Source organism: Diabrotica virgifera, chromosome 2 (assembly GCF_917563875.1).
Source record: "Diabrotica virgifera virgifera chromosome 2, PGI_DIABVI_V3a".
Taxonomy (NCBI): Eukaryota; Metazoa; Arthropoda; class Insecta; order Coleoptera; family Chrysomelidae; genus Diabrotica; species Diabrotica virgifera.
The window spans coordinates 256,480,552-256,507,221 of NC_065444.1; the positions used below are offsets into that span (position 1 = coordinate 256,480,552).

At 31.3% G+C, this 26,670-nt stretch overlaps 2 protein-coding genes across 3 annotated transcripts in view; both read right to left on the reverse strand.

The window, feature by feature from the left end:
- Window positions 1-26,670, reverse strand: part of LOC126879849 (chaoptin-like) — a 331,796-nt gene that overhangs the window by 268,340 nt on the left and 36,786 nt on the right. The window lies entirely within an intron of this gene.
- LOC126879848 (chaoptin-like) lies at window positions 5,244-24,855 on the reverse strand. Of its 2 annotated transcripts, XM_050643147.1 has the most exons (3): window positions 24,721-24,771; window positions 13,000-13,091; window positions 5,244-8,770 (listed from the first exon to the last, which is right to left on the reverse strand). In XM_050643147.1, exon 3 carries the CDS (start codon window positions 8,764-8,766, stop codon window positions 5,611-5,613), a length of 3,156 nt encoding a protein of 1,051 aa, XP_050499104.1. In that variant the 5' UTR covers window positions 8,767-8,770; window positions 13,000-13,091; window positions 24,721-24,771; the 3' UTR covers window positions 5,244-5,610. The 2 variants fall into 2 exon arrangements, with proteins under 2 accessions (XP_050499104.1, XP_050499103.1); XM_050643146.1 differs by lacking the exon at window positions 13,000-13,091 and having other exon boundaries at window positions 24,721-24,855.

The following is a 26,670-nucleotide window of genomic DNA, read 5'->3' on the forward strand; positions in this document are numbered from 1 at the left end:
TATATATATATATATATATATATATATATATATATATATATATATATATATATATATATATATATATAATTTCACAATTTTAGTTTTATATTATTAATGTGTTTAATTAGGATCTCGTAGATACTTTTATCATTTGTAGCAATCAATGTTTGTAAACTAAAAGGTTTTCTTATGTGTTGTTTAGTATGGATTTGTTTTATAAAATGTTCTACTTCTTTTTCTTTTAGTTTGCAATCTAATATCATATGTTCTGCGGATCCTAATTCTCCACATTCACAACAGTTTGTGTCAGACAATCCTATTTTATATTTATGTCCTGGAACTAAGGAGTGACCAAACCTAAGTCTACATATATATGATAAACCAGCCTTTAGATGGAATATCTGTTTGAATACTTTTATAATACAGTCCCTTTTTGGAGTTGGTATACCATTCTTTCCAGTTATTCATTTTATTATTATTAATATAAGCATATGCGTCATTTAGTGTTAGCTTATATTCACAGTTAGTTTCTAGTTCTGTAGCACTTTTTGCTAGTTTGTCTACAATTTCATTGTTTTTAAATTGCAATGAGCTTTTATCCAGCCGAAAGATATTTCTTTGCCTTTGGCTTTGAGTTCAATAAAGTTTCTTATTATTTCTATAATGATATGATTGTTATGTCCTGTCCACTTTTCCAATTTACTTAGAGCACTTTTGCTATCTGTCAGTATTACGAATCTATTGTTGTTATTGTTGATCGTGGCTATGTATTGCATTGCTTTCAATATTGCTATTAGTTCGCCTGTAAATACCGTGGTATTTTCATCCAGTCCTATTCCTTCTTTGTACTGTGTTTTAGGGTCCCATATGGCAGCAGCAACTTTAGAGTTAATCTTTGAGGCATCTGTATAAATTTGGTAATACTGTGGGCATAGTGTTTCTATATCTGCATTAAACATAGAGTTCCTTAAATTCGCTGGAAAGTTCGAATAATCTTTCATGTAAATTGGCTGTATATTAGGAATGCTATTTAGATATATTTGAAATGTGGGTGATATTTTTGATGTGTATAATTTATTTTTAAATTGGCGCAAGTTGTTATATGTTTCAGCAAGTAGTGAAGAAGGTTTTTTCTTCCAGTATTCACTCGTTAGGTCATGTATAAAAAGTTTTTGACACTTATCCCCTATTAAACTCTCTTTAGCAATACTTTTAAGTATAAACTTTTCGCATAGATTTTTTCTTCTTAGGTATAGTGGTGGTTCATTACACTATATACTTAAATTTGACAATGGGGTGCTTATGAGAGCTCCGATAGATAATCGAAGGCATTTATTTGATAACACGTCTACTTTTTTAAGATGAGTTTTGGCTGCCTGATTATAAAATATGCATCCATGATCTAAAATAGATCTTATGTATGATCTGTACATTATTAATGAAATATTGGCATCTGCTCCCCAAGTTATGTGACTTACTGCTCGTAATGCATTATAACTTTTTTCAGCTCTTGTCACAATGTATTCAATATGGTTTTTCCAGCTCAGTTTTCTATCTAATATCATCCCCAAATACTTAATTTTAGGTTGAACTTTGAACTGAACGTTTTGTATTTTTACTAGTTCGGGAAGTTCTTGCTTTTTGGAGAATATGCAAATTTGTGTTTTATTTAAAGATATTGTTAAATTTAAGTGATACAAGTCTTCAAGTAAACAACTGTATACTTCATTTATTATTTTGCAGCCCTTTTCTATCTCGTTTTGGTCTACGTAAATACATATGTCATCTGCAAACTGTAATATTTTACCTTGGGTACTATTTGATATGCTTTTACCTATATCCGAAGTATAAATAGCATATAATATTGGGCTTAGAATACTTCCTTGAGGTATCCCAGTGTTTGATATTCTGGGACCTAATAGTTTATTCCCAATTTGGATATACAAGATTGTATTACTGTAAAGTTTATTAATTCTCCAGCATAGTATATCTGGGATTCCCATTTTCTTCATTTGGTGATACAGGATTACCAGATTAACATTGTCATATGCATTTTCGACGTCTATAAATGTAGCTACAACTGACTTATTAGTAGAAAATGAGTTGTAAACATCTAGTACCAAGTGTGATAAGTTTTCCATTGTTGAACATGATTTTCTGAATCCAAATTGTGTTGTAGAGAGTCGAGAATTTTTCTCCAGCCAAAATTCTAATCTTTGTTTAATCATTCTCTCCAATGTTTTCAAGATACATGACGATAGCGAAATGCCTCTGTATGAATCCGGACAATTTGCGGGTTTGTTTTGCTTGAGAATTGGGACTATAATATATTCTTTCCACGAGTTTGGAACTTCCATGCTTGTCCATATGCGGTTTATTATATTTAGTAGTTGTATTTTTCTTTGAATAGGCAAATTATATAGCATACTATAGTGGATACTGTCCTTTCCTGGAGCTGAGTTGTTATTGTTTTTTAATCAATTTTTAAGCTCTTCCAAATTAAATAATTCTGTTAGAAATTTACTGTCTTCAGTGATTGTACTGTTCGTTGTACATGTAATTTCTTCCTCTAGGTCCCAAGGTCTGGCAATTTTGTTAAAGAATAGTTCGATCCATTCATTTTCAACTATTGGATTTTTAGGTGGATTATAGGCGTTTTTTAATTTTCTAATCTCACTCCATATTTTACCTATCGGTGTATTTTTGTTCAAACTATTACATACATTTTTCCATGAGGCTCTTTTACTATTTAAAATAATTCTTTTTTTATATGCTTCTGCTTGCTGATATTTTAAGTAATTTTCGTGATTAGATATTCTTTTAAATTGTAAAAAGGCCTCTTTTTGTAGTCTAATAGCCTCCCTACATTCATTATTCCACCATGGTTTATTAAATTTTGCATTGGTCACTTTTCTCTTCTCTGGAATGCTAATTTTACTAGCATCATTTATAGAATCATAAAACATTTGATATTCTTGTTCTGTATTTTGTCTTATATTGTCTTTTTGTTTATTGCTTAGCAAGTAAGAGAAAACTGTCCAATCCGCTTTTTTAATATCCCATTTAATTTTATTTCTAATTATATCATTATTATCAAAACAGGTATTTACATTACTATCATTTGCAAATTCGATAACTACTGGATAGTGGTCTGAAACCAGACTCATATTTTCTGTGTGCCAAGAGCATTTATAATAGATATCTCTTGAGCAAATTGTTAGATCTATAGCTGACTTATTTTTATTCATGGACCTCCGAATTAATGTTTCCGAACCGTCATTTAAGAAATTAAGTCCACATTCTTCCATAGCTTCAAAAAGATTTATCCCTTCGCGATCAGTTTCATCACATCCCCATATTTTATTATGGCAATTGAAGTCTCCCCCCACTAAAAATGGTTTGTTTAAACTATTAAAGAACCTGACCCACTCATTTTTCGATATACCTAGTTTAGGTTTTGCATATAGAGAATATAGATTTAAAATATTTTGATTTAAAATGACTTGTACTGCAACACACATTGCATTATTTATTTTATAAAAATCTAAGTTATTCCGAAAAGTTATGTTTTTATTTAATAATATTGCGACCCCTCCAAAACCTTGCGGTCTATCTTCGCGAAAGATATTATATCGAGAAAAATTTATGTTTGTGTTTGGTTTCAACCAAGTTTCACTCAATAATATAGCCAAAAATTTATTTTCAAATATATATTTTTCGAAATGTCCCTTATTGTGTATTATCGATCGTGAATTCCACTGTAAGATTTTTTTACTTGTTAGATCCATTTAAAATTTTTTCTAGACTATCTTTAAATTCTTCCATAATTTGTTTATTTTCTGTTGGCAAAAGTTTTTTACCTAATATATTTTTAAATATTGTTAATATATTTTCACTAAGGTTTTTGTTTGTTGTTTGGTTATTTTGTGTTACCTGTTTGTGATACATTGGAATATTCTTAGGAGTTGGTAGAGGCGGGTACGCAGAGGTGCTAGGATTGTTTAAAATATTTTCATGTTCTTCCGAATATGGGTAAACCGATTTATTTTGAGTGGCTTCGCTCTATTTTCTTTTTGTTGTTATTGTGTATCTATTTCCTGCATTTGATGTTTTTAAGGCTGAGGTATAGCTATTACTGTACTTTAATTTTGCTTCTTCAAATGCCATATTTTCGTTTACCATAAGATATTTGATAGCCTTTTGTTTCTCAAACTCAGGACATTTTGCTCGGTCCAGTGCTGAGTGTTTTCCAAAACAGAATAAACAAGTAGGCTCTGTTAACTCACATGCTTCAGATTCATGCTCCTGTCTACATTGTCCGCATCTTTTTTTCCCCCTACATTGACCCGTGACGTGGCCATACCTTAAACAGTTTAGGCATTGCATTACTCTCGGTATATAGGTTTCGACTTGATATATCATTCTCTCAATGATAACTTCTTTTGGTATCATTTGTCCTCTAAAAGTCACCACTATCGTACCCGTCTCTATCAGCTCGTTGTTTGATTTTCTTTTCATTCTTTTTACACTTAATACCTTAAAATTACCATATTTACAAACAATAATGTCCTTTTATTCGTTTTCTGAGATACCTTTATCGACCCCTGTAATTACTCCACTTTTTTGTACCATAAAATTAGGAATGTATATGTCATAATCTTTTTCTAATAAATTTTTACTATCAATTAAAATATTTGCGTTTTTATATGAATTACATTCAATTCTAACTTTATTTCTACCAATAACGCTTATGTGAACTATATTATCTCTTACCGTAGGTTCTGCAGAAAGCACAAGACGCGCGGTGGCGATTCGATGTAGCCGGCCAATGTGCCTGTTTCGGTTTTGTAAATAGACAAAATACGGTCCTTGGTCTCCTTGTGTATATTTGTTTTTAATAGGTTTAATTAACAAATGGTTTTCATTAGAATTATTGTTATCGCTTACCTGATAAACTGGAAAAAAGTTATTTGATTGTGTTTTTGCTACCTTTTGTACCTGTGAACTTGCATTTTGACTTATTTGTGTTTGTTTTTCCTCCTGATCCAGTTCCATATTATTAATATTTATCGTCCCTCCCCGATCGGGTGGATGTCCTTTGCCAATGGTATGGACTTCCATTTTATTAATTACCGACTCACCAAAACTAATTTTCACCGATCACACACGCAAAAACGAACTGTTCGCTTCGAATGCTAAATCGATACTCTGTTTTGTTTTGTTATGCTTGACAAAACTGATACAGGGATAAAGAAAATAAAGGCATTTATAATTATATTTATTATTACATGTGTTTTCTCGATATAAGTCTTAACATATTTTCCTTAGGCAAGCCGCACACCAAAGAAACATGAAACGAAAAACATGAAACATGAAACGAAAAACATGTTTCATGAAAAGAAAACGCTGCTAAACAAATATCAAAGTCCGCCTATCAATGAATCGAGTGTGATTCATGCTCATGACACATTTTTATTTTCGGAGAGTCTCATAAATGGCTGGATGTATATTTGTTTAGCAGTGGTTTATTTCCATGAAACGTAATTTACGTTTCATGTTTCTTTGATGTGCGGCCTGCCTTACAGGTATATTATTTAGCAGTATAAAATTTGAAACAACAGTTTCTATTTAAGTACTACATGTTATCCCATTCAAATTTTGTTCATAAAATTTTGGATTATAAGGCGTGTAGTCAATCTTGTAGTCATCAAAATACAACATCATATCAAATAATTCACTGCAAGATAACTGGTTATCATTAATACCAATTTTGGATAAATAAGGAAACGTTTTTCTAAAATTTGTCAAATCAATCATAGTTCTAGTCAAATGAGTATTATCTAAATACAACGTATGTAAATATCTAAGAGTTTGAAAAGGTACGAATCCATATTGTAAAAGTAAATTTTCGTTATTGGATATATTAAGAAATAATAAGCTTTCTAATCCATCAAATACACCAGCATTCAAGAAAGTGATTTTATTATTATCTAATCTAAGTGTTTGAAGATTTTTTGTGTAATTGAAGGTTTCATACTTAATTGTTGACAGCTCGTTGCTATGAAGATACAACTTAACTAAATCTTTGAATGATCTAAATGTTTGTGAATCCAGATTTGTAATATAATTATTTGATAGGTCTAAATATTCAACTCTATTCGGATTTTCCAGTTCTGAAGTGTAGACGTTTCGTATAGATGAGGAGCTAAGATTAAGGGTAATCAAGTTTGGTAAATCGTTAGTGATTGCCGTTAAGGTAACATTTGTCAATTTGTTTCTTGACAGATTCAAAGTTTCAACGTTTAGAGGTTGAAATGTAGATTGATTAATAGATGATAATTTGTTTCTTTCTAAATTTAATTCCTTTAATTTGGAAAGTCCAGCAAAAGCGTTATTTTCTATTGTATCTAAGGCAGAATTGGAAATATTAAGAACTTCTAAATTACGCATATCCTTAAATGTATATTCTTTTAACGACGTTTTATTTTGAAAAAATTGTGACGCATCTAAATAAGTTAAACTCGTTAAACCACTAAAAATGTCATCTTCAAAGACGTCAATTGTTGTGTTTATTAAATTTAGAGACTTTAATAATGGCAAATCATCAAAACAATTATTTTTTAGTAATTCTATATAAGAATCAATTATAGTTAAATTTTTAAGGAAAACACTTGAAATAAATTGTTCGTCTATTGTACCAGTCAACTGAATTAACAATGTGTTGATTTCAACGGTATTATCCAATATTATTGGACTTGATATTGAATTAAGAAATAACGTCCTGATATTGACCATGTGAAATGTATATTTTTCAAGTCCCTGTATATTGTTATTTTTCAAGTTTACTTCTATTAAATTATTCATTTTGTTAAAAGCGTAAGGATCAATTTTTGAAATTCCCAAATTAGATAAGTCCAAATATTCCAAGTCTTGCAAATTGTCGAAGGCGTTTTGAGAAATGTTTTCTATTTTATTTCCATATAAATAGATGTTTCGTACAGGTAAGTTCCTGAAAGTATAGTTATTTAACAAAAATATGTAATTATTGCTTAAATCTATGGTACGAATTTTTGGTAAACTGAAGAAAACGTCATTTTCCAATATGGCTATAGCACTGTTCGAAAGATTTAGAGTCTCTAAATAATATAAGTTGGAAAAAGCTTTTTCTCTGATATAATGAACAGGATTACCTTGAAGGTCGATATTTTTCACACTAGTGTTGTTAAAGGTATAGCTTTCCAGTAATTCAATTGCATTGCTAGACAAATTAATTGTATCGATATTTTTCAAATTCGAAAAAGCGAACTCTTCAATATCCTTTATTTTATTTTCTGATAGGTCAATAGTTTTTAATTCATCAAAATCATGAAAACTTTTGCTACCAATAGTCAATATGTTATTTTTACTTAGACTAATATTTTTTAGACTGCTTTTAAGGTTTCTAAAAGTTGACTCATTGATAAACAATAAATTATTTTCACTTATATCAAGGTATTCTATAGGTTCGTCGCCATGAAAAGTTCCTGGAGGAATGACGTTTATAAAATTGTTGGAAATATTATACGAAGATATATATGAACAATTTGATACTGATATTTGAGATAGATTTGTTATTTTATTAAAAGAAAGATCTAGATGTTTCAATCGCGGTATTATATTACAAATTCCATCTAATTCTTCAAGAGCGTTACCACTTAGATTTAAATTGGAAGAGTAACTGATAGAACAGCAATTTATGAAAAAATTTTTACTTATTTTTTTTATATTAGAAAAAGAGAGATCAATACTAGTGATGATTGAGTTTACTCCAAACACTGTATTAGATATTACATCAAAGTTATTGAGGCTCAGATTAAATACAGAAGATTTAACAAATTGAAAATAATTTGGCGGAATACTGGTTAAGTTATTGTTCGAAAAATCGATAGTACCTGCTGAGCTTATACTGGGTAGTTTATTACTATCCAAAACTGGCATATCTGTATCTAACCAGTTTAACTTAAATATGTTATATATGGATAAAGAATTATTAGGTATAAAACTGGAGTAAAAATTAGAAACACTATAAGAGTTGCTGGTTCCAATATACGAAATATTACTATTCCCATGACCCTCAATTCTTAAAAGATCTTTACTACTTCGTAACTCCAGCGATTGTAGATAATTGTAACTTAAATTCAAAGATCGAATATTTATGTTGCACTCAAATTCAGAAAAAGACACTAATTTATTATGGCTCAAATCTAGAAATTTAAAGCTTCTGTAGCTGGGGTCAGAAACTGGTTTTAGTATAGAAATTTCGTTATTGTTTAACCAAATTGATGACATTTGCTGCCTGAAATTATTAAAATCAAGTTCAGAAATTCTGTTATAACTTAAATATAAATCTAAATAATTGTTATAGTATATAAATAGACTAGTCACCCAAACCAGATTTGTTATATTATTATTACTTAAATTTAGTTTTTTTAAATTATCGAAAGCCCTAAATGTGTCGTTACTGATACCATCCACTTTAGATCTAATAATTGTTAAAGAACTAATGTCAACCCGAGCTGGATACAAATAGGTTGAAATATTTACAAACGGTTGTATGCTGGAAAAGTCAGAATCTTCGATCACAATTTCTTTTAAATCAGAAATGAAATCTTTGTTGCGAAGTAGTTCCATGACGAAATCATCTTGTATTATTCCTTGACAATGAACAATATAATAACTATAGTTACATCCACCACATAAACTTAAAGCAGGCAGGACTGAAACCAGTACCAGAAATCCAATCATTTTCCTGAAATACAAACTTCATTATTATAATAATAGCATAAAATAATAAGACTTTTTATATTAGTCCAGAAAGCCACTGCGCATCCGCTAGGAAAAATATTTTAATTCGGATTTTTTGCACAATCTTACTCAAAAAGGACTCCTTTTAACAAATTTGCATGTTGCCAGGACCAAAAGGTGGTCAAAAAATTTTTAAACTTTTTTTTTTGTTTTTTTCCTAAAACTATTTTATTTACATGGAAAAAAGTTTTTTTAGGTTTTTTGGATCATTCCAAACAGAAAAGGTCTTAAGTGACTTTTCTCTAAAAATGATAGTTTTTGACATATAAGCGATTAAAAATTGAAAAATTGCGAAATCGGCCATTTTTAACCCTCGAAAACTATGTGAAAAACTGAAAATTTGAATGTTACCAATATAGGTAGATATTTTTTAAACATCGATTGATGCAATCCCGAAGAGTTTTTTGCAATACAATATTCAAAACTCCTTTGTTTTTTAATTGCTAATCAAGCGTGCGCGACACTATTTTCCACCGACAGTATGGTGCAAATGAAAGGAATAAATTCGTTATTTCGTAAACCGGCGACTTTAAGGAAAAATCCCGAATCAGGTCGATTTTTATTTTTAAGTTGTGATATTGTGGTATATATGGTATACTAGTGACGTCATCCATCTGGACGCGATGACGTAATCGATGATTTTTTTAAATGAGAATAGGGGTCGTGTGCTAGCTCATTTGAAACGTTCTTCAATTCTCTATTCAGTAATATAAACATTTACATAATTATTTATACAGGGTGTCCAAAATTTTTTTATTAAACTAAATTATTTGACAAAAAAAGAAGTAGAAGGACACCCTGTATAAATAATTATGTAAATGTTTACATTACTGAATAGAGAAGAACCTTTCAAATGAGCTACCACACGACCCCTATTATTATTTAAAAAAATCATCGATTACGTCATCACGCCCAGACGGATGACGTCACTAGTATACCATATATGCCGCAATATCATAACTTAAAAATAAAAATCGACCTGTTTCGGGATTTTGCCTTAAAGTCGCCGGTTTACGAAATAACGAATTTATTCCTTTCATTTGCACCATACTGTCGGTGGAAAATAGTGTCGCGCACGCTTGATTAGCAATTAAAAAACAAAGGAGTTTTGAATATTGTATTGCAAAAAACTCTTCGGGATTTCATCAATCGATGTTTAAAGAATATCTACCTATCTTGGCAACATTCAAATTTTCAGTTTTTCACATAGTTTTTGAGGGTTAAAAATGGCCGATTTCGCAATTTTTCAATTTTTAATCGCTTATATGTCAAAAACTATCATTTTTAGAGAAAAGTCACTGAAGACCTTTTCTGTTTGGAATGATCCAAAAAACCTAAAAAAAACTTTTTTCCATGCAAAAAAATAGTTTCAGGAAAAAAACAAAAAAAAAACGTTTAAAAAATTTTTGACCACCTTTTGGTCCTGGCAACATGCAAATTTTTTAAAAGGAGTCCTTTTTGAGTAAGATTGTGCAAAAAATCCGAATTAGAATATTTTTCCTAGCGGATGCGCAGTGGCTTTCTGGACTATATATGTATTTTACATATACGAGTATAATGATAAGACTTTTTCACTTCTTACACATAGTCCAGCGAAATAAGCTATTTATGGGAATCAATAGAGTTTCTGTTTACGGAAAAAATCAATATTTTTGTAATTTAATTAAGAAATGTTTAATAAACAACATATCAAAAAGTTCTACTCCAGAAGTGAGTGCTTCATTTTTTATTGAACAAATGAACTGCGAAATTATTTGTTTTTTAAATACCTAAGAAAATATAAATCCTAGAAAAAAAACCTTATATAAAGATTTTTCTAAAATTTAATCTGTAGCTTCTAAAATGTTTTATTTATAACGCTAAAGTCACCCTTCTCAAAAACATTGGCACATTGTACAGTAGCATTCGGTGAAGCGCACACTTGAGTTTTTTTAATATAATTCTTTAAATAATTGATCAAATTTAATTTTACAAATTGAACGTGAAATAAAAACAATAAAGCTACCTTATATTTATAATAAAAAGAAATAAATATATGGGCATAAGTACTAGGGATGGGAAAAACCTACCGGTTTAAACCTAAAACCGGTTTTTTTACTTCGCAATAACCGGTTTTACCTGTTGTTTTTTTGTCCCGGTTGTAACCGGTTTTTTCTTTTTAAAGTAAAAACCGGTTATTAGGTTTTTACGGTGATTAGGATTAGGTTAGGTATTAGTTTGGATCCCAATCATAATTATTATTCTCAAGTAATTATTCCAAACAAAACAATAATTCAAATTTTATTTTATTTTATAAAATAACAGAAGCAAACTGAAAGTGCAATGTTACATCAGTCAGAAACAATAATTATTAAGTTTTATTATAATAATATTTCCTGGAAAAGGTATTTGTAATCATCTATTTTTCACACTTAACTCTTGACATTGAAAGTGGATGAATGACTTTTTCTGATTACCAAAAATAATGCTCTGACTATGAATATCGAATTACTAATTACGAATACGAATCTCCAAGAATTTCGCTACGTTTTCAAAACGATACACTCATACAGGAAGTATTAAATGAGTTAAAATGTACCTATTCTACAAATATACAAACGTGTTAAAAGTAATACATGTTCATTCGATAGTACTAATTTTGATCATATTGATATCGAGTCGAATGGAGTATCGCAAACTAAAGTGTATTGTAAATGTAACTTTGTAACCTATTGGATTAAAAAAAAAACCAAAAACCGGTTTTTTCAAAAACCGGTTTTTTTTGGCCGGTTATAACCGCCAGGTTAAACCGTAAGCAAAAAAAACCGGTATAACCGAAAACCGGTGTTTTGTCAAAAACCGCCATCCCTAATAAGTACGGTAAATACAGTGCTAGTCAAAAGTCCGTACCCCCTCGTATCTTTTGAACGGTTACACTTATAATAGTGAAATTTGGAGGGACGAAATAAACGGATTTAGGCGTCTTAACTAGTTATGACAGGTGACGTAATAATGACAGATGACGTTGCAGCGCCACCATGACAGATAATTTTAAATGGGACCTTATGGCAAGTGATACCTCGTTTGAAAGGTATTGAAAATACCTATTCAGTCATACTAATTTTGTTTGAGTTTAAGCTAAGTTTGATGAATAAATGAAATAATAGAAAATTGTAGTTTCGCATTTAATTTATAAAAATTCAAACCTCCGCCTATGATTACTTGTCAAAAGGGTTGACGTTGACGTAAAAACTATTAGAGAACTGAAAAACTGAACTTTTTTGACAAAAAAAAACATAGGCGGACATTTGAATTTTTATTAATTAAATGCGAAACTACAATTTTATATTTATTTCATTTATTCACCAAAATCAAAATCAACTTATATCCAAAAAAATTAGTATGGCTGAATAGGTATTTTCAATACCTTTCAAACGAGGTATCACTTGCCATAAGGTCTCATTTAAAATTATCTGTCATGGTGGCGCTGCAACGTCATCTGTCACTATTACGTCACCTGTCATGACTAGTTAAGACGCCTACATCCATTTATTTCCTCCCTCCAAATTTCACTATTATAAGTATAACCGTTCAAAAGATACGAGGGGGGGTACGGACTTTTAACTAGCACTGTATATTGTTATTATCAACTTTTTATTACTTTAATATCACTTAATCTTTATTTGATTACTCCAATTAATTATTTAATCACTTATCTAGTTGTCGCAAATCATACAAAAAAATTAATAAAAAATCTCAGGGTGCCTTTTTATAATACAAAAAAATATCTAAATTATCTTATGTTATACTGACCTTCTCTCGTAGTTTCAGTATCTCTTAGTTGGTTCTAATCGGGAAAAAATATTAGGAAAAGGAATTAAATAGAAATATAAAATAAGCATACAGAATTTTATTATCAAAATCAATACTCTAAAAATCGATCAAATTTAAAACCTGTGGACACAGCTGTCCGAATTAAATTTTTACCACTTAAATTTATTCTAGTTAAAAAAACAATTTATCGGTTTGTTCCCGATGACTTTGATAAAACAAGCTAAACAAATAAATTTAGGTATTCGCAAACCACCTATACGTCCTACTTACTTTTTGAAATATCGGACTCTTAAATCATATGCTTTTACTCAAAATTTTAGTTTCCGAACATAAAAATATCTTTCACATAAATTGACTGACCTTTTGCTTCACTCATGGTAGGGGAGCAAAGTATGCTAAATGTGCAGTCACTCGAGCGCTTTGGAGACCTATTGGGTTGTGAAGAGTAGGTCCTAAAACCAAAAAAAGTTAAGTAACATTTTCTATTTTAGTGGGCGCTTGCCATTTTTAAATTTAATTTTCCGTTTCCAACAATTGTTTTTTCCGATTATAACGCCATCTATGCATAATTCGAAAAAATGTTTCGAATAAAAGTTACTTATTTTTTCGTAAGGAATCCAAATCTGCAATAAAAAATGGGGGCTCCTATTTAAGATTTTAAAGTAACCCCCCACTCCACCTCCGTGGGGGGTCGTGTTTGATGCCATTAGATAGATTTTTTAAAAATATTAAATAAGTGTATTTCACAGTTTTTCAATCTGATGTTCATTTCGCGAAATATCGCGGGATTCGTATTTAAAATATTAAATTTACCCCCCACCCCTCTCCGTAAGAAGTCGTGTTTGGTATCATTAGATAGATTTTTAAAAATATTGAGCACATATTTTTTACTTTTTCGGTCTGTCATTCATTTCACGAAATATTCGCTTTTTTCTTGTGAAACTTTGGGACACACCCATTTCCATACGCCCGGCTCAAATCGTCAGATTTTTGAAATATACACTCTTTTGCATGTACTTAACTTACTTCATCTTAATCTGACAATTTCGAGTTTTTTTAAGGATAGATTTTTATTTTCGGGCCCCCCTTAACGAACTCCCCTGTGTTAAGAGCCAATATATGGTAGATGTACATCTGCAGGGTACCAGGTTTCTCTCTATATGATAATCTGACGCGCTCGAGTAACTGCAAAAATCCCTGCTTGGGCTCCCCTACCATCACTCTGATGTCTTCCCTTGACCCAAAACAGCTCTCCCTCGTTGACTATGTTAGGCTACCCATCAAAGCCCTTTCCGTTCTCAAGCTTCAAATCTATCAGCATACCAGCACCAATTCTCCAACAAAACACAAACTCCAAAAATTCTCTCCTCTCCTTCTCACAATAATACAGAATCAAAGAGGTATTTCGTCTCAATTTGATCTGTCTCTCGTTCCACTTTTCAGCTCTATTCTCCACTATCAAAACACCCACTGGTACTTGATATCTAACTATCCACGAAAACGTTGACTGCTCTTTAGCGATGCCAATCACATAATGAGTTCCTCTTTCCAAAACTATCTCACATTCAAACAAAACTTTCCCCATTCCAAAGTGCCTAGCCAATCAGAAACATTTATCTCCCCACCTTCCTCTCTTTACATTCGAAAACAAAACAGTCATTCTTTCAAAAATATTCCTACTCAAACTTATGACTTTTCGGAAATTATAATTATCTAAATATTCCTATCATTAAACAAACATATTTAAAATTCCAAACTTTCTTTACCTCAATTTCCTAAGAACTAATTACTGTGGCATGCATAACAAAACACCGTTATAATCTCCAAATACCCTGAACAATTATGGTCTATTCATATCACTTTCTTTCCTAATGTTTTATTTTTCAGGGAAAAAACTTGCTAACGATAAATCACTTCTTAAAAACTACTTATAATAAATAGTTACAAATCAAAGTACAGGGTGGATCAAATTTATGTGCCCGCGTTATATTAAAAAAAATTAAAATTTTTATTCTATCTTTGATTGATAAATTGAAACACAATAACATCCCTGCCTTGTTTTGAGATAAAATCGTTATTAATAAGTGCAACGAAAAGAATGATTTTCTCTCGACAACAAATTTTTTTCTTGTTATCATGTTATCCTAATCTAATTCTCTTATCCTACCTTAAATTTTATGCATTTGTCCTTATTCGTGGTATTTGTACACATCATGGATATTGTAAACTCCTCGTATCTTTTCTGATTCCACATGCCTCAGAACATAACTGTTTATTCCATTTTCATTGTGCACGATGTATGGACCCTCGAAAATAGGCATTAGTTTTGCGCAAACGTCCCCAGTGAGATTTGATACTCGTAATGCCCTTACAAGCACCTTTTCTCCCTTCTGAAAAGTCACTGGTCGTCGTCTCCTATTATGATTTTGTCTTTGGATATATTTCTCATTACTGCGCTGCAGCCTCCTTTGCACAGTTTCCAAAACTCGTTGGTATTCCCTCTGTTCATGTTCTTCCCATGGCCGTACTTGCATAACACCCTTCATGATATATTCCGGAGTCTCTTTTGTCACCGTACTTGGAATGGTGTTTAAGTATTTTTCTATTTCTGCCACTTTCCTACCCCATCGTCGATGTTGTCCATTTGCAGCAATGCGAAGGAATTTCGTAGTCTCCTGTTTAAAACGCTCTGAAGGATTACTTTGAGGATGTCTCTTGAAACGCTCACTCCGGAAATACGTTGCGTTGTCTAAGAGAATTCTTCTTGGTGTTCCTACGGTGGCTATAAAATTGTCAATCTTTCTCATTATTTCTTCCCCCTTTGTCGTACGGCAACTGTATAACTTTACGACCATCACCAAAATATGTTTGTTCCTTTGCGTGGTCATTATCAGATCACTTAACATATCTATTGCTACAATATCCAATTTTTGACGGGATACAATATTTTAGCAATATTTTCATTTCTGAAATTTCTGCTTTTATATTTTTGACATATTTCGCATTTTTGTGTCACTTCTTTGGCAATCCGGTAATCTTTTCGGCAGATATAGTTTTCTCGAAAAACCAGCCAAACCTTCCTGCTACCGATATGCCCTTTGTCATCGTGTTATTTTTGTATGATCCTCTCTGCCAATGTCTGTGTTACCAAATATAGTTCCTTTCCATCGATTCTTTTGAAGAAAATATCATTTTCCCTTTCCGCTCTTCTTTTTTTTTCCTCCAGATCTTCTTGATTTATTCTTATTTCGTTTAACGAAAATACACCTTCCTCTTGTGTCAAGATATTTAGTCCCACCTGAAAAACAATTGCTTCCTTTTTTCCAGTGTCTTCATCACGTGTGAGAGCGTCGGCTATAATGTTGTCTTTTCCTTTTATGTATCGAAACTCAAAATCATACTCCTGTAGTAACAAAATGCCTCGATGTATACGATTGTTAACCAGTCGATTTTTCATGATATGCACCAAAGCTGCATGATCTGTTTCGATTGTGAATTTTGCTCCTAATAGATAAAACCTTAATTTATTTACACAAAAAAGTACGCTAGCAAACTCTAATTCAGTCACACTGTATTTTCTTTCGTGTGTTTTTGTCACCCGGGAAATAAAACAAATTGGCACTTCTTGGTTGTTTTGTATCTGCGACAAAACTCCCGCGAATTTTTGGATGGAAGCATCAGTTCGTAATATGAAAGGTAAATTGTACATGGGATGACATATTTTAGTTCCTTTCGAGAATTCTTCTTTTAATATTTGGAAAGCTTTCTCTTGTTCTTCTTTCCTATTCCATTTAACACCTTTCTTCAATAATTTTATCAATGGAATCTCCTTCTGGCTCAAATCAGGAATTAGTATTTTGAAATAGTTGATCGTCCCAAGAAAACCTCTCAATGTTTTCAAATTCGTTGGCCTTGGGTATTCATCTATGAGTTTTACTCGGTCCTCGGCTAAACTAACTGTTTTTATTTCCAATTTAAAACCCAAATATGTCAATTCTTTTTGAAAAATTGACATTTTTCAATATTCAATTTTAATCCGGCCTTGTCCAACTCTTCTAAGATAATTTTTATGTGTTTCAAATGACTCGATGTATCTGGTGAAAAAATTAGTAAGTCGTCGATGTAGTGTACTATAAAATCTTCATACCTGTTCAATATTATATGGAGAGCTCTTACCAGTGCTGCACAAGCACTTTGTAACCCAAAAGGCACTACTTTAAATCGGTACACAATACCATCGATTGAAAAAGCGGTGTAGTTTTCTGCTAACGGTATCAACCAAAAACTATGTTTTAAGTCAGTTTTAGAAAAAATATGTGATCCTGTAATTCTCCCAAAAATAGCCTCGATGTTGAGAGGTGATTCATATTGAGATACCGTGTGTTGATTTATATTCCGGGCATCCAAACATAGCCTCAATTCTCCACTGCTTTTTTTAACAATCACGATTGGGTTGACATACGGCGAGTCACATCTCTCTATGATTTGATCTTCTAACATTTTATTGATTTCTCCTTTCACCTCTTGTCGATACTTATATGGGATGGGGTAAGTTTTCGATCGAAAATTTCCTAAGTCCTTAACCTCAAATAAATGTTCATACTTTTTGGCTACTCTGTTTTCTTCATTTATTAAATTTTCATACTCCCTCAATATTTCGCGCAGTTCCTTCTCCTTTCCTTCTCCACATATCAATTTTATTTCTTTTTCCTCCTATTCTTTACACATGTTTATTGTGTATTCTGCCTCCTCCATTTTGCATACTTCTTCTTCAAATACCACAGTTTCAATGGTCTCTCTCTCGCCTTCTTTTTCTATTCTGATCTCTTCTTCTTCTGGGCTCATCTCTTCTTTTGAGGAATCCCAAGCTTCATTTTCTTTTGTCAATCTCTTTTCTTCTTCTTCTTCTTTTTCTTCTTGTGGGCTCATCTCTTTTTTCGAGGAATCCCAGGCTCCATTGTCTTTACTTATCTTCTGCTTCTTTCTCCTCTTTCTTTTCTGTCCTTGCTTCATTGCCAAATTCATTTCCACCGTTTGATTTTTGTCTACATTATCCTTTTTCCGTTTCTCATGTTCCTTGTCCATTTCCAGAATGTCCTGTTCTTCTTCTTTTCCCTTTGTGATTTTCATCGTGTTATTTTTGAAATCTATCACCACATGGTTTTCTGACAATTCATCCACGCCTACGATCATATCATGCATCATGTTTGGCATTATAACACATTGTAGTGCATAAAGTTTCTTCCCCAATCGAACCTTTATTCGTATTCCTTCATTTATTGTTGCCAAAGTCCGTTTATTTGCGCCCACTAAATTTACACTGGGAATTTTATAAATTAAATTCGTTAAATCAACATCTTCTATTAATTTCCTGTTAATCAATGTAATTTCCGAACCAGTATCAATCATAATTTTAATCGGTTTCTCATTGATAAAACCATCTACAAATTTTAAATTAAATCCACTCCTTTTATCATTATTTCCTGCTAATTTAATAAATTTCTTCGGGTGACAAAAAATTCCTGTTTGTTCTTTTGTGTTTAGTGAGCGCCTTCGTGAAAAGACGCTTACTGTTCTTCTTCGCTTCTTCTTCCGTCGCTTTGTCTCTCATCCTCATATTCACCTATTTGCGTATTGTTTACCGCTCTTCTATTTTCTCTTTGTCTGTCGGACCCGTATCAGTTTCCACGATTTTCCTGCTCATTCCTTCTATTATCATTTCTGTCTTCTTGATTTGTGCGGGTGTTATTTCTATTCTGGTTTTCTCGATATCTGTCTTCATTCCATTGCCGATTTCTTTGTTCATAGTTTCCTCTTCCGTTGTCTCTATTTTCGTTTTCTCTTCTTGTATAATCTCTCCTAAAGTTTTGTCTTCTATCTCTGTAGTCTCGATTTTCGCGTTGTCTATAATTATCTTGCGATCTTCTTATTTCTCTTTCTCTCATTTTTGCTTCTCGTATTTGTAAGAATTGGCATAAACTGTCGATATCTTTGTAGTTTTGTAACGTTATGTGATTTTCTAAGGTATCTTCAAAATGTCTGGCTATCAGTTCTACTAGCTGTTCGTAAGAATAATTGTACTGTAGATGTTTTGCATTGTTGTATAATTGTAGTGCATATGTTTTTTCTGAAATACCCATTCTATCATGGTACCTCCCATTTTGCAACTCCTTGTTTATTTCTAGCTGTTGTATTTTTCCCCAGAAATAAATCAGGAACTTTTGTTCGAATTTATGCCAATTGTCCAATTCTTCTTCTTTGCTATCAAACCATAAACTCGCCTCATCTTTAAGATGGTTCCTTATCATTTCTTTGGCTGTTTCGAAGTTACCGATGTATTGTACTTTCTTTTTTAAATTATTTATGAAAATTACTGGGTGTAATTTTTTTATATCCCCGCCAAACTTTATTTTCACATCCTTTGTACTATGGATAATCGTTTCCCTTCTTTCTCCGAAATTCTGTTGCGTCTTGTTTTCGGTGACTTGTTTTTTTATTTCTGTGATTATTTTTTCCACTTCTTCTCTGTCTACTTGAATAGCATTTTCCAACTTATTTTCCAAATTTTCTAGTTCCTTTTTTTGACAATTTGTTAACTCCTCCATTTTATTTTGAATTTTCATTTCTTGTTCTTTCATGTGATCCTTAATTTTTATTTCTTGTTGTTCTATCTCGTTTTTCATTGTTGTCAAACATCCTTTTATTTCCTTTTCATAGTTTTCTATGCGTTCCTCTATTTTCTTATTGCTCTCTTCTATTGCTTGTTTTGTTTCCTCCTGATTTTCTTTCATTACTCGTTTTGTTTCTTCCTGATTTTCTTGCATTTTATCCATTTTCTGATCCAATTTTTGTTGTGTTTCATCAATTTTTTGTTGTGTTTCATCCATTTTTTGATCCAATTTTTGTTGTGTTCATCCATTTTTTGATCCACTTTATCCATTTTCTTTGATGTTTCTTCCTGATTTTTATCCATTTTTTCTGACTGGACTTGCATCAGTTGTAATAATTTATCTATTCCTGATAATTCCTGTTGTTCTGATGCCATGATTGTTGTTTCGAAAATGTCTTCTTGTTCTGTATGTTCTTCTTGTCCAAATGTTCTTCTTGTTTTTTGTTTTCTTTGCTTTTGCTACTGGTTGTTATCGACATGTAGTTAAAATTTATCCCCGCCTGATACGAAATTCGAAAATACCTTGTATGCTGTAGAGACGAAAATTTTTCTCTCCCCAAATATAATCAATTTATCACACAAATTTTTAAATTTATCAAAATTCAAATCAATCAAAAATAAAATAAATATGTAAAATTGTACCTAGATAAAAATAACTCCAAACAAAATATTTCATAAATTTTAGATATATCAACTTCTTCCGACGGGCAAATAAATTTTCCTTCACCTGTTTTTCCGTTTCCTATTCCTTCAAATTCACAACCAGAGATACCTTCACGCCACACGTTGGTTCGCCATGTTGTTATGATCTACTTTTTATTACTTTAATATCAGTTAATCTTTATTTGATTACTCCAATTAATTATTTAATCACTTATCCAATTGTCGCAAATCATACAAAAAAATTAATAAAAAATCTCAGGGTGCCTTTTTATAATACAAAAAAATATCTAAATTATCTTATATTATACTTATCTTCTCTCGTGGTTTCAGTATCTCTTAGTTGGTTCTAATCGGAAAAAATATTAGGAAAAGGAATTAAATAGAAATATAAAATAAGCATACAGAATTTTATTATCAAAATAAATACTCTAAAAATCGATCAAATTTAAAAACTGTGGACATAGCTGTCCGAATGAAATTTTTACCACTTAAATTTATTCTAGTTAAAAAAACAATTTATCGGTTTGTTCCCGATGACTTTGATAAAACAAGCTAAACAAACAAATTTAGGTATTCGCAAATTACCTATACTTCCTATTTACTTTTTGAAGTATTGGAATTTTAAATCATATGCTTTTACTCAAAATTTTAGTTTCCGAACATAAAAATATCTTTCACATAAATTGACTGACCTTTTGCTTCACTCACTCTGATGTCTTCTCTTGACCCAAAACAGCTCTCCCTCGTTGACTATGTTAGGCTACCCATCAAAGCCCTCTCCGTTCTCAAGCTTCAAATCTATCAGCATACCAGCACCAATTCTCCAACAAAACACAAACTCCAAAAATTCTCTCCTCTCCTTCTCACAATAATACAGAATCAAAGAGGTATTTCGTCTCAATTTGATCTGTGTCTCGTTCCACTTTTCAGCTCTATTCTCCACTATCAAAACACCCACTGGTACTTGCTATCTAACTATCCACGAAAACGTTGACTGCTCTTCAGCGATGCCAATCACATAATGAGTTCCTCTTTCCCAAACTATCTCACATTCAAACAAAGCTTTCCCCATTCCAAAGTGCCTAGCCAATCAGAAACATTTATCTCCCCACCTTCCTCTCTTTACATTCGAAAACAAAACAGTCATTCTTTCAAAAATATTCCTACTCAAACTTAGGATTTTTCGGAAATTATAATTATCTAAATATTCCTATCATTAAACAAACATATTTAAAATTCCAAACTTTCTTTACCTCAATTTCCTAAGAACTAATTACTGTGGCATGCATAACAAAACACCGTTATAATCTCCAAATACCCTGAACAATTATGGTCTATTCATATCACTTTCTTTCCTAATGTTTTATTTTTCAGGGAAAAAACTTACTAACGATAAATCACTTCTTAAAAACTACTTAAAATAAATGGTTACAAATCAAAGTACAGGGTGGATCAAATTTATGTGCCCGCGTTATATTAAAAAAAATTAAAATTTTTATTCTATCTTTGATTGATAAATTGAAACACAATAATAAGGGTAAAAATATATAAGGGTAAAATTGTAACTAATACAATTTTACCCTTATAGTTACAACCCTCAAATTTGCACAAAAAAATGTAATTTTTGAAAACTTCGTAGTTTTACAGAATTACTACCACTTTAAGAGGGTATTACTCAAGTTTGAACAGATATATCACAATTTTATAGGTGTTTCTTGAAAACTTAAGGTGTACCTAGTCTTTAAAATGCACTAAATTATTTTACTTTAGACATGAAATAAACAACTGCTTTTTGAGAAAATTAAGAAAGATAAAAGGTGTAATACAAAAACCAAAAAATACCAGTTAAAAAAATGTTTGTACAGTCATCAAAACTTTGATGCTTAAATCTTAAGCTTAAGAACAATAAATGTTAAAAAAAATTGAGCTCTTATACAGTATGTCTGCGTTACTCCGAATCTATTGATAACTTTTTTATTGTCCGTTTCACGAAAAAAAGTTATTCTTTATAAAATACTCTGCATCATAATATATAATCTAAGACGCAACCATCAGATATCAAATTTTATTAATTTTATACGAGGTATTTCAAAAAATATGAGTTTGGCTCAAGAATAAAGTACCTTTATATTTCACAATATCGAAAATTGTTATATGTTTCAATATTTAATTACATCCTTCTAATTGAAATATTGTGAACTATGGAGGTACTTATAAACTGTTAAGCGAAATACATATTTTTTTAAATACCTCGTATAAAATTAAAAAAGTTTGACATCTGATAGTTGCATCTTAGATTTTAGATAAGGTAGAGCATTTTTGAAGAATAACTTTTTTTCGTAAAATTGTTAATAAAATAGTTATCATAATTGTAATAAAATGATGTTAGGTATCCGTAATTTGAGAAAAATTGGCACTTTTTTTCCATTAGAAGGATGTAAATAACATAGTTTTTAATTCCACTTTTCATAATAAAAATGTTTGATAGTCTGAAATATAAAGGTACCTACTTTACTCTTCAACGAAATTCGATATCTGATGGTTGAGTTTTTAATTTTAGACTATGCAGAGCATTTTATGAGGAATAACTTTTTTTGTAAATTGATATCTAATAAAAAAGTTTCCTATGTGGTTCCTAGTTACTCAGATACTGTAAGGGCTCAAAAAAAATCAATTCAAATTTCTTTTTTATATTTTCCAATTATTGTAATGCCATATTCGGATTCAGCATAATCAAGAACAAAACAAAAACATATTTGATCAAAATAAAATAATGAATTCAACAAAAATTTTAAAATTATGTATAATATGCAAAACAATTGTTATTGTTTAAACAATTAGTACAATTAGCGGCTAAATATGTGAGTACAACTTTTAACTTTAACATTTATATAAACAAACAAAAAACGTTTTAGAAAAATATAAGCTTGTTTGGATTTTTCGGAAACAATGCATGTTTTCGTTCCATATTGACTCCCCTAATTCCCCTGACTCTGACCCGACCATGTATCTGACCATTTTTTTTTTTAGTTTAATTGACTTCGATAACCCAAACTTCTATGTTTCCTGCAGTGAGTTTCGGAACTTCGATTTAAGGAAAAAATGCTCAATAAGTATTTTGAATTAATTTGGAAGTGATTATTTGATAAATACATGTATAGCTTTAAAATGGCGATTTTGAATGTTGATTTACTAATTAATTTTTTGCTTATAAAATTATAAATGCCCTAAGAATTCTTAATTTTCATTAATTGTTAATAACTATTTTAAAAATATACCTACAATTTTGGTATTGTGTGGAAAAGTCTTATAACTGTTAAAACCTGCAAATAGCTGACAATAAATATTTTCCCTTTAAATATTGGGCCTTGCAGAAGGAAGAATAAACGATAAAGAAGGACTACAGCTGAAATCAGGAAACATACTGTATTACAAAGGTAACGAAGACAACAACAATAACGGAGTTGGCTTCATGGTGAACAAAAGGATTGGTAAATATGAGCACATTTAGAGTAATTTCAGACCGCGTAATATACATATCATAATGAAAATAAAAAGAACGTCACTAAAGATAGTGCAGATATATGCACCTACCTCAACCTATCCAGAAGAAGATATTGAAGCATGTTATGAAAACGTGACAATGGCCCTCGAAGAACGTAAAACGAGAATAACACTAATTATCGGAGATTTGAATGCAAAATTCGGAATGAAGCAGGGTGAAGAAGAAACAAGGATAGGAAATTTGGGATATGGGTCAAGAAGCAATAGAGGAGATACCTTAATGAGCTATTTAGTAGAGAGGAGACCATTTGCTGGGAACTCGTTCTTCAATAAAAAACCGCAAAGGAAATGGGCATGAATGGATTAGACTGGGAGATACGATTTCGCCAAAACTCTTCAACCAAGCACTAGAAGATATTTTCAAGAGATTTCAATGGGAAGAATATAGAATCATCAATAACGGCCAATACTATAATCACCTAAGATACGCTGACGATATCGTCCTTATTGCTACAGACAAGGAACAACCACAAATAATGATACAACAACTAGACCAAGAAGCCAGTAAAGTTGAATTAAATATGAATTATAACAAATCAAATATGATAACAAATCAAGTTAAAGAAAATCAAGTAAAAGAAGCGACTGAATACATTATATACTTGGGAGAAATAGTAAAATTTAATAGAGACAACTAAACGGCAGAAATAAAGAGACGAACAAAGTTAGCATGGGCCTCTTTATCTTTATAAAAAATATCCTCAATATCTAAAAACGAAACTCTAGGACCAATGTATTCTTCCGACATTCACAAAAGCGAATATGGAGAGAACTGCATAAACACAAAGAACAATGGAAAGACAAATGATCAACATAACACTGTCAGATAGAAAAAGGAATTCCTGGGTAAGAAATATCACAAAAGTTAAGGATGCTACTCGTCAAATAGCTAAAAACAAAAATGGAAATTCGCCGGTCATACTGTTAGACAAAAACATTATTACAGAGTGGAGACCATGGACACAAAAACATTATTACAGAGTGGAGACCATGGACACACAAACGAAAGAGAGGGAGGCCATAGATAAGATGGGCAGATGACTTAAAACACCAAGCCGGTTCAAAATGGATACACATGGCTCCATGGAAGAGTGAAGGATTGGATGTGGCAAGGCTGATAGATAGATGGAACCCTCTAAAAGATTAATCTATTTTTCTATTTTAACTAAAAGTAATATAATTACCTTTCATAGAAAAAGTATCACCTTGAACTACAATCAGAGAAGTACCTACACAAATAATATAAAACTTGAAATTTATATTGAATAGTCTTGATCATTATTTATAAGCGGTGTAACTGTCAACGGAATCTAGTTTTTATCTTAAGTTGGGTCAACTTAAGATAAAAACTAGTTGGGATAAGATATATTTTTAATATACTTATGTTATATGTAGTTGCATCACAACGTTAGTTTAATTATTATTTTTTCAAATTTTAGAATAAATTAAGTATTTATAAAAGTCATTCAAATGAATCAGAACAAGTGCACACAAAAAACAAGATACACGCTACAATTACAAAAAGAAGATACAAAGTACACAACAGATGCATAAATGAAGCTGTAAATATGCCGAGATACGTAACTGAACAGAGACTATTTAGAGATCTGAAGCAAGTGATGTTACTAGATATGATGGAAGAAAAAGCCAGAATAAAATTTGCTGAATTTGAAGACCACCTGAACTGAGTCCTGATATCAAGGAAGTTCTGATATCATCTATTGGTTTCATATCATATCATCTATGAGAATTGGTTTTATATTTTTATTGATATTTTAAGTAAAAATAAGTACAAACTTAGTAAAATATTTTGGAAAATATAGAGGTAATATGTTGAACAGTTTCCGCCATGCTGAACTATTTCTAATACAAATGAAACAAACATTACCTATTACTAACAAAAGAATGCACACACCTGATAAATTTACGGATAATATCATTCACCCTTAACGATGGGGACAAGTGTGGTTTTTATAACAAAATGCATCGACAGCTGTTGTTTTTCTAAGACTATCCAAATGTTCTATGTAGTTTGCTCCGAACATCTGAGATTTTTACACAACTGAATGTGATAGCTGGATAAAGAAACTACTATTCTATGGGAAGAATACATAAAGTCAAATTTGGGAAAAATAGGCATGCGTTGTTTTTCAAATAAACCCTTCTATTCAATTGAATACAAAAAACTGAATATTATATAGTAGGGGAGGAAAGTATGCTAAATTTGCAGTTACTCGAGCGTTATGGGGATCTATTGGGTTGTGAAGATTAGGTCCGAAAACCAAAAAAAGTTAAGTAAAGTTTTCTATTTAAGCGGGGACTTTCCATTTTTTAATTTAATTTTCCATTTCCAACGATTGTTTTTCCGATTATAGCGCCATCTATCCATAATTCGAAAAAATATCTCGAATAAAAGTGACTTATTTTTACGTAACGTATCCAAATCTGCAATAAAAATGGGAGTTCCTATTTAATATTTTAAAGTAACCCGCCACCCCACCTAGGTGGGGGCCGTGTTTGGTGTCATTCGATAGATTTTTAAACAATATTGAAAATTTTTTTTAGTTTTTCCATCTGACTTTTATTTCTCGAAATATTTGCTTTTTTCTGGTGAAATTTTGTGACTCGCTCATTTCGTTACGCTCCGCTAAAACCGTCAGATTTTTGAAATATACACTATTTTGCATGTACTTAACTTACCTTATCTTTATCCGACGATTTCGAGTTTTTCTAATGATTGATTTTTTCGGGACCCCCTTAACGAACTCCCCTGTATTAAGGTCCAATTCATAGTAGGGGTACATTTGAGGCGCTCAGGGCAACAGTGGTCTAACCTCAAAAACTTTGCATTCGTATTTCAATTATGCTTATGGGACGGCGCTACAAATTATGTAGCTCCATTTAGCCAAATATAGAGGTAGGTTGTGCAGACTCTTGCTAATCTGAATTCTCAATTTGTGGCTTAACCCTTAAACGCCCAACCTTTTTTAGGTTCCATGTACGCCCAAGGGTGGGTAAAAAATATCCACCTCGAAAATAGCTAATATATTTATTGAGAGTTGTTGGAAATGGATTAAACTTAAGAATCTTATGCATAATAAACACAGCATCTTCTAAAATATTAATATAAACAA